At 38.7% G+C, this 9,975-nt stretch overlaps 1 protein-coding gene and 1 pseudogene across 1 annotated transcript in view; both read right to left on the reverse strand.

The window, feature by feature from the left end:
• The window catches only part of HS2ST1 (heparan sulfate 2-O-sulfotransferase 1), a 282,876-nt gene that overhangs the window by 64,205 nt on the left and 208,696 nt on the right, over positions 1-9,975 (reverse strand). Inside the window, exon 3 of the mRNA XM_006898224.1 lies at positions 987-1,072. Within this exon, the coding sequence (XP_006898286.1) occupies positions 987-1,072 (86 nt within the window). The remainder of the gene's footprint in view (positions 1-986; positions 1,073-9,975) is intronic.
• On the reverse strand, positions 5,534-6,058 carry LOC102877348 (annotated as a pseudogene).

Raw genomic sequence — 9,975 nt, forward strand, 5'->3', positions numbered from 1 at the left:
CATTCAGTACCCTTCTCCAGCACCACAGCTCAAAAGCATCCACTCTCCTTCTGTATACATATATAAATAATTTCCCCTCCCCTTTAGGTCTCTTATTTTTGTTAGGTAACACTGAGTTGACTAGGACTCACAGTGACCCTATGAATAACAGATCTGAATCGTGCCCTATCCTGAACTATTGCCACAATCTCTGTCATGTTCAAGCCCATCACCGTGTCATCCACAATTTTATAGTCGAAGGCAAAGAGTCAGTGAAAAAAAAATGAAGACCTTCAATGAGATGGGCTGGCAAGTCTTGTCTTAATATAAAACAAGGAAGCCTCAGGAAAGCAAATATCACACACTGAGTTGGTTAAAAGGTACCTGTTTCTGAGTACCAATTACTAACTGAGGGATGGCTTCTTGCTTTTTAATTTCACAGTCAATGGCATAACAATCTTAATGACCTTTAGATGAAAGTCTAAACCATGATAACCACCCTGAAATAGTTCATCTTGACTGCACAAGAAAGACACATAAAATGCTGTTGTTATGTACCTTTGAGTCACAATCAATTCACAGCTGACCTTTCAGTGGGTTTTTAGAGGCAATAAATTGGAGGAGGCAATTGTCCATCTTTCTCCCATGTAGCAGCTGGCGATTCAAATTGCACGCCTTTGGGCTGGCAGCACAACTTCTTAACACTAAGCCACCAGAGCTCTCTCACAACGTGCATACATACATACACACAACAACAGCACAAGATTTTAAAGGGCTTTGCCAAATTGAACCTGGTTTGAATTTCTATAGTAAATGAGAAGTGCCAGTTTGTGAACACTAGAGGGCAGTAAAACATTAAAAGGTGAATTTAAATAACCTCTAAAAGTGGAAAAAGTAAGTATATTCTTTAGGGGACAAAATGAAAGTAACAATTTAGCAAATATATTCCTGCAAAGTTGCTAAATTTACAAAGCATTCTTGAATATATCATTATAAGAAGAACTTACTTTGCAAAATCCAAATAAGAAACATGTCCATGATAAAATCCTGGCTTCATCTCTTTCCAGGAAGTTATGTTCTTTACAAAGCGTACCTTAAAAAAAAGAAAGAACGAATACATTCACTAATACAATTTAAGAAAAATAAACTTTGGTAATGATAAAATACTTTTCACTTAGTTGCAAACAAATCACACAATGTTAACAATTACAGAGCTTGAAACCACAAGATAGCCTAAGGTGAGTATAATCTGTAATTACTAATCATCACAGAGAAAGTTCATTATAGTCAGAAGAACTGTTAGATCATCTCAAAAACAAAATTATAGAATACAAACATGGAATGTGTTTATCCTCTAGATATGCTAAAGCAGGCAGCACTGTAGTACACAGACATTCTCTGCATATTCAGCTATTAATACAATTTATAAGCATTTAAGGCTAGAGACTTACACAACAATGAAACAAAAAAGAAAAAGAAATAAAATCTTGAAAATCAGAAAACATGAAGATGACTTTACAGAGTTACAAACACTTAACACACCTTCAGGAGCCTTCTGGTTGACTCCTACTTACAGTAACCTTTAACAGTATCACGTACTGGCCATGCTGAATCTTCCTCACAATCTGTGCTGTTTTTAAGCCCTTTGTTGTGGCAACTGTGTTGATCCATCTTGTTGGAGGTCTTTCTCTTTTTCACAGACCATCTACAAATATACTATGTCTTTCTCGAGGGACTGGTCCTTCCTTGCAACCTGCCCAAGACAACTTAACACCTTTATCTCCAATGAGTATTCTGGTTGCACTTCATCCAAGAGAGATTTATTCTTCACCAATATAAAAAATGTTTCTCTTATTCTATGATCACCTTCTCTCTCTCTTTTTTAATCTTCTTTATTCATTGTCCAACTTTCACTAGCACACGAGGTGGTGAAAATACCATGGCTTGTATGAGCGGCATCTTAGTCCTCAGTGGCATCTTTGTCACTGCCCCATAGATGACCCTCTAGTAGATTTTCAGAGGCAGTTAATCTCATGGAAGGAGAATGCCCACCCTTTTCCTGTGGAGCAGCGGGTGGATCTAAACTGTGTTCCTTCAGGATTTCAGTGCAGCTTCTTACCACTTAGCAGATGGGTCTATAAAGTGATTAATAACACCAAGGGAACACCCTCCTTAGAGCAATCAACTATGTAAGAGCAAAAGGGCGACACCTATGCAAGGATAACAGTATGAAAGCCAAAGGGACAGCAAAGGACAGAGAATGAAAATGGAAACACAGGGAAAAAAGAAAGAGGCCTATTACAAAGGGAGATTGAAATCCAGGTTTCAAAACATAGTGTTTATGGATTGTTAAATGGAAAATCAATTTGTTTTGTTAACTTTAAGAACTCGAGAAATCCAAGTAGTATCTGCTACAAAGTGTTGACAATTTTGCAAAGAAAAAAAATCTTGGAAGATTTTTAATAAATGAATCTCTGCATGATAAATAGCAAGTGGTTAAAACTGTACTCTGGATGTAGTAAGGGCGGTATGTGTTAGTGTGTTTATGTAGGGGATGGGGGTGATGGTTAGCAATACGTTATATTGTACTGAAAGCGTTTATAAGGTGTAACTTGAGTCTCTAAAGCACAAGATTGCCAACTGCATAATTATGACAATTTGTCAAATGCTCATTTACATTTTAGAGTAGAAGATGTGCACATGGTGATATTTTAGAGCACTTCATAAGGGATTAGAGTTAATAAATTAATAGCAATGGAAGATGATGGGCTGCCTCTTGAATAAACTATGGATATTTGGATATGATCTCTGACAGCAGACATTCCCAATGCAATTCATCTTTTAATTTCCTGGCTGCTGGTGCCAAGAATGTTGATTGTGGAGCCAAGCAAGCTAAAGCTGTTAACAATCTCAATCTCTTCACCATCCACCACGATGCTGCCAATCGGCCTAGTGGTGAGAATTTTTGTTTTCTTGATGTTGAGCTTCAATTCATATTGAAGGCTGCAGTCCTTGACCTTCTACAGCAAACATTTCAGGTCATCCTCAGTTTCAGCAAGCAGGGTATCATCTGCATAACGCAGATAGTTGATGAGTCTTCCTCCAATCCTGATGCCACATTTCTCTTCATAAAGCCCAGCCTCCCAGATTATCTGTTTTGCATATAGATTTAAAAAGTATGGAGATAGGACACATCCCTGGCATACACCCTTCCCAATTTTGGACCACACAATATTCCCTTGCTCTTTTCTGACGACTGCCTCCTGGTCCAAGTATAGGTTTCACATAAGAATGATAACACATCTGGGATTCCCATTCTTCTTAGAGTTAGCCACCATTTGCTGTGGTCCACATACTCAAATGCCTTTGCATTGTCAATTAAACACAGATAGACATTCCTCTGGTACTCCACTTTTAGCCCAGATCCATCTAACATTAGCTATAATATTCCTAGTACCACAGCTTCTTCTAAACCCGGCCTGCACTTCTGGTAGTTCTCTGTTGACATGCTATTCCAGTCGTTATATAATTAATCTTCAGCAGAATCTTGCTTACATGTGATATTAATGATATTGTCTGATAATATCTGCACTCTCTCAGGTCACCTTTCTTTGCAGTGAGATTATAGATCTATTTCAGTCAGTTGGCCCGGGGGTTGTCCTCCACATTTCTTGGCACAATTTGGTAAGCACATCCAGGGAAGCATCTATTTGTTGAAATATATCAACTGGTATACTGTCAATTCCTAAGGCCTTGTTTTTTGCCAATTCCTTCAGAAGAGCTTGAATTTCTTCCTGCATCATTACAGGCTCTTGCTCATACATTGTTTCATGAAATTCTTCTGTGCCCACCAATTCTTTTGGTGCAGTGACTCTGTATACTCTTTCTATCTTCTTTTAATAATTCCTGGATCATTTAATATTCTGTCCAAAGCATCCTTAACTATTGCAATTTGAGGCTTGAATGTGTTCTTCAGTTCCTTGACCTTAAGAAATGCTGAGTTTGGCTTCTTTGATTTTCTCACTCCAGCTCTCTGCATATCTCATTGTAACACTGTGTCTTCCCGTGCTGTCCTTTAAATCTTCTGTTCAGCTCTTTAAAAATATCTTGATTTTTGCTTTGGCATCTCAGCACTCTAGTGCATTATTCAGAGTCTCTTCTGACATCCATCTTGGTCTTTTCTTTCTCCTCTGTTTTTTTAAAGACCCCCTGCATTTTTTCCTGGATGATATTCTTGATATCCTCCCACAGCTCATCTGCTCTTCGCTCATTAGTGTTCAAAGCTTCAAACCTGTTAATGAGATGGTTTTGAAATTTAGGTGGGATAGACTGACAGTCATATTTTTGTTCCTGTGGATTTGATTTAATTTTTCTTAGTGTTAGCTTGAATTTGCATATGAGTAGGTGGTGGCCTGTTCCACAATCAGCACCTGGATAAGAACCAGAGAGCTGGACAATGACTGGGGATGACAGAAGGAGAATTGATGCTTCTGAGCTGTGGTATATCCAATATTCTTCTCCAACACACCATGGACTGCTAAGAAAACAAACAGATTCATCCTTGAGAGGGTAAAACCAGGCTTCTCCGTGGAGGCCAGGATTCTGAAGCTTCATCTGACAAACTCTGGACATGTTGCAAGGTGGGACCAGTCCTTGGAGAGGACGTCATGCTTGGGAGGATAAAGGGACAGAGAAGGAGAGGAAGAAGACCCTTGATGAGATGGACTGACTCAGTGATTGGGGTAATGGGGGTAGGAAGGTCAGAGACAGTGAAGTTGGCATAGGATAGAGCAGGGTTTAGGGCTGTTACACATAGGGTTGCTATGAGTCACAGGCCACTCGACAGCACTTAACAACAACAACAATATGGATAGGCAGGGTATGAAGACAGGGAACAAGCCACGGCATTGCAGGGAATATGAACTAAGGGGGAAGTGAAGGGTTCTGGAAGTAGAATTCTTTTTAGGGCAGGTATCAATGAATCATATACTAAGAGAAAGAAAAGTTTGGAAAGGGAAATGGCATGAGACTTAATATTCTCCCAACATGCCTTTAAAATAAAATCTGAAAGCTAAATGTAGATAAAAGGAACTACACTGCATTAGGAAACATACAGTGTCATTTTACTAGCTATTTTCAATTTTCCTCCTACAAAAACAGAATGCCAAATAAATATGAGATTTGAAGTTCTCATTTGAGATTTTATTTCTCATTTGTTCAAGTAGGGCTCCAAATGAAATGAAAATATCAAATGGCAAATGAGAAAGAAATAAAAACAACAGATAAACGAAAAACGGAATCCTTAAAAATGTATGAAAGCTTTTTATAACTCCCTTTTCTTATTTGTAAAATATAGTTCTAGAAGGCAAAGACAAGGAGGAATTTGAAGATGTGCTTAAAGGGAGATTAAGATTCATTTAATAACTCAGTTTCCCCCCCCCCCCCCGCCTTAGGATTTATTTGTACAAATAACACAGGAGGACACCAGCCCCATGTAGATGGCAGCAGCCCAGGGGGTCACACCTGTCCTTCTGTCCTCAGATGGAGAACTCAATTATGGAGCCTTTGCAGGGGCCTGGGCACCTTTAGGAGCCTGGCTTGGAGCAGGAGCCTGGGTTGAGGCCTTAGCTGGCGCCTGGGCTGCCGTTTTGGCTGGCGCCTGAGTTGAGGACTTTGCTGGAGCTTCGGCCTTACTGTCAGGCTTGGCTTTGGATTTTGGCAGGTTAAGCCTGAGCCCCTTGGCAATTCGGGCCGGAACACGCTTCCCAAGCCTGGGATGGGTTATGTAGGCGAGTCGGCTGAGCTTGCAGTTGACACCCCTTGGGATCCTGGGCTTGACCTCTTTGGGCCTGACACGAGCCTTCACAGCCTCAGCACGTTCATCCACGGCCTTGGCATTGTTGGCCTGCATCTTCTTCAGGCCCTTGTTGTTGTGCTTCTTGGCAAAACGCATGTTCCTGAGGAATTTGGGGTCTATCCCCTTAAGAGACTCATATCGTTGTGATCTTGGTTTCTTGATACCATTTCTGTGCCATTTTCAGGACTGGTTGTGTGTGGTGTGGTTCTTGGACTTGGCCATGTCTGCACCGTCACCGCAGCTCCCAGAGAGCCAGTGACCAGAAGAGGAACTAATAACTCAGTTTTAATTTACAGAAATTGAGATTTAATATGAGTGAGGTGATACAGGAGAGAGAGAGAGAAACGAGTGAGATGCTAGATCAAAATCGAAGGATAAGCATCAAGCCAAATGCTTGGGAACATAACATAAACGTGGAACACACCATGGTGAAGGACTAGGCAGAAGTAAGATGATGCACGACCTTCAAAAACCCCGTTTTCCACTTTACTAAGAGGGTCAATATTAAGTTAAATTTTCATTAGGGTGAATGACACATCATTCAATATGCCTTTCAGTGTTGGGTGAGGAACACCAGGAGGCTGGTGGATATCTGGATTGCTGCAAGGCTTCTCAAACCTGAATGTACAAATCAATCACCTGAGAACTTGTGCTAAAACAGAATCAGATTCAGTAGACTCTGCAGTAAAACCCAAGGCTGTGGTTTCAACAAGTCTCCAGATGATGGGCACTACTGCTGGTTCATAGGCTCCACTGAGGCAAAGATTCAGCATGGATGAGCCTGGGAAATGGCTCTTGTTTACTAATAAGAAGCTTACTGTGTTTTTGTCTGCTTGTGTTTTTTGGTTTTTGTTTTTTTATATGCTTGCAAGTAAGTCTGAGGTCTTACCAAAGCTCATTAGCAAGGATGGTATCATGCCTATTGTTTCTATGATATAAAAAGAAAAATAAAGAAACATGTAATTTCAAAAAAAATGTCTTATAAACTACAACAGCATATAAAACAGGAGAAGGGACAGGAACGGGGCAAGCTTTGTCTATCCAATCTCCTCCTGTTACCCTCAAACAGTAATATTCAAAGCACACTGATTCTAAGAAACACAGTTTAAACCCCTGTGAAATAAGAAAAAGCTTTATGACTCCAACTGAACTCTGGGCAAAGTGTAGTGACAGCAGAGGATAGAGTAAAGTATGAATTTACCACTGTTGTTGCCAATTTAAAACTTTGCTGTTTATAGAATCAGACTTTTAGAGGTGAAAAGGGACTTTGATACCCTGTACTCCTTTATTTTCTAGATGAGAAAACTGAAGTCCCAAAACCATATAACTTGGATTCTGGTTCAGTCACCCCTCTATGTCATTAGCTAAATACTTTATTACTGTCTAATTGAAATAAGGGATTAAATGAGAAAAGTTTCAAAGGAAAAACGGCAAATTCTTTCAATCAACAAATTTAGACATTCTGATTGTCAGGTCTTAACCACTCCTAAAGCAACATCTCAGTTCTAGTCATTACTCAAAACTCCTCCACCATCAGAATCTTAAAGATATTTTGCTGTATCTCCCTCAAATGGTTATTCCCGTATGAATTTGTTCATTTTCATCATAAGCTCACCTTCCAATGCACCCTGTTACCTCTCTCCTACTGAACAATCATTTCAACAATGGCCCTGGACGTATTCCTTTGCCTTTTTATTATTTTGGATAAACCTAGGGGGTTGCTAGGCACTGATCAAAATCTTTTTAGGATTGTGAACTTATCTCCTATATTTATGCTTTCTGAGGTATAATCAAGTGAGTCACTACTGCATTATAATCTCTATTATTGTTAAAAGCACAGCTTTTTTACTAAATCTTCCATTAACCGAATACCAAAAGCTGTATAATTTATCCATTTGTTTTGTCTTATATCTAATCAGGATTTAATAAGGAACTATATTTAAAATCTCATTAATAAAGCTGTGGCTGACTTAAAATTTGTGATAAATTGAAGGATGCTGAGCTGAGGTTTATGCTCCCTATATGGGGTAGAAAAAGTGCAACACAAACAAATGATGTGAATAAGGTTAAAATGACAGTTCAGACTAGTCTGGAGAAGCGCCAGGGCATTTAGAAGTATCATTTACATACACTTGAAATCCCTATCATCTTTATCTCTCCTTCAAAACTAATCTCCAAGGACCCAAACAATCTATGTCACCCTTTATGGATGATTTTTTAAAAAGTGTCTTTTCAAAGTATAAATTTAGGCACTTGTCTTTCTAGACATATGCAATATTTATTCTTTTACTACTCTAGAATTTTCTACATATATTTCTTTTCATCCTTATTTTCTTCCCTACCTCAAGTCCAGCTTCAATTCCTGATCTCTTATTTTCTACCTTTTACCTCTCTTGCATCATTTGCTACCTCATTTTCTTTTCCTTTAAAACAGGGCATCCTGCCCAGGACCTCAAAGTGAAGACTCTTGAATAAAGAATTGGGGGGCTGGGGGACTTATTGAGCAAATTTTCATTCAGTTTTATTTACATATTCTAACTGATCACACCTGGAGCTCTGGTGGTGTAGTCTGTAGGGAGCTGTACTATGATACCAAAGGCCACACTTCTCTGGTGTTCTAATCTACCAGTCGCTCCAAGGGAGAAAGATGGGCAATCTCCTTTTGTATTTACAGCATCATGAACCCAATGGAGGGTCAGTTATGAATTAGTACCAACTTGATGACAATGAGTGTAGTTGGCCGTACTGAAAGGTAAAGCAACTGGTAAGAAATGAGAGAAATCTCATAGTATCAAATAAAGTCAGGGAGATCGAAAAGTCTGGAGAGTGGAGAGAAAAAAATAAAGCCACAATAATATCTTTATTTAAAGATAATATTTATACTTTAATTGAAATAGGCTGTAAAGAAGGATGCTTTAGAAGCAGTAGTTAGATACAGTACATGAAAAAAAGACATTTTTATGAGTAGCCTAGAGCAGATCCTAAACTATGATTTTTGTCAACTTTATAACTCAAGCAGAGCCAGGCTAGCAAGTAATCAGAAGAAAGCTTTAGGGAAAACCCAAGTAATGTAGGTAGTGATACTGTGATTTACTTGCTACATGAATCAGACTTGAGCCAGTACTCTAAGAAAAGGCTGAGAATGTACAATCTCACTGACAGTATCTGGGTCTACATTCTTAGAAAGATTTATTTCGACATTATGATTATCTGTGATTACACTTCATTTTCACTATTGAAAAGAGTAGGAATGTCATCCTGAATGTTCTGGATAAATCCCAACTTTGCAATTACTACCTACTGAGTGAATACTACTATTAAGTTGAATAATTACTATACACCAAATTCCAACCCATTCATTTACTTAAAATAAACATTCCTTGTGTGGCCATGGGTAATTTTATAAGACTAAACAGAAGAGGAAGCTTTCTATGAAAAAAAGAAAACTAAGTAATAGCTAGATACAAATACAGGCTTCTCCTACTATCTGAAAGCAGAAAATTCCTACGAAACCTTTCATAAGTCAAAATGGCATGAAGTGAAGAAGAATTACATGAGAAAAATTTCTGAGCATTCTAGAGTCCAAAAACTAACCTACCAAGTTATACCCAACAAACACTTAAAATCTACAATAACACTAACACATAACACAGATACAGTAAAAGCTATGACAGCCAGGGACCATTTCCATGGAGCACCCTGAAGCCAACACTAATGCTGCTTGCCTACACACTGCCTCTTTAATAGCTTACTGCAACACAAATATGGAAAAACTTCTCTTTATGCCTTTTTTATATGTGATTAATTCTCTTTTGATTTCTTTTAGTTAGTAAAAACAGGTCCTAATAGTTTTTGTAAAGGTGAAATGATATAAAGTGAAGATTCAATAGGTGAGAGATACTGTATAAGAAAGACTCAGCAACAATAGAGCACATCTTGATCCTTCTGAACCAGAACCTGCATTTTTACAAGCTATTAAAGATGGTATACCAATTGATATATTTCAGCTAACAGATGCTGCCGTGGATGTGCTCACCAAGCTGTGCCAAGAAATCTGGAGAACAACCACTTGGCCAACTGACTGGAAGAGGTCAATATTTGTTCCCATCCTAAAGAAGGGTGACCCAACTGAGTGTGGA

The sequence above is a fragment of the Elephantulus edwardii genome, unplaced genomic scaffold, assembly GCF_000299155.1.
Source record: "Elephantulus edwardii isolate Elephantulus edwardi_28Jun2011 unplaced genomic scaffold, EleEdw1.0 scaffold00224, whole genome shotgun sequence".
Taxonomy (NCBI): Eukaryota; Metazoa; Chordata; class Mammalia; order Macroscelidea; family Macroscelididae; genus Elephantulus; species Elephantulus edwardii.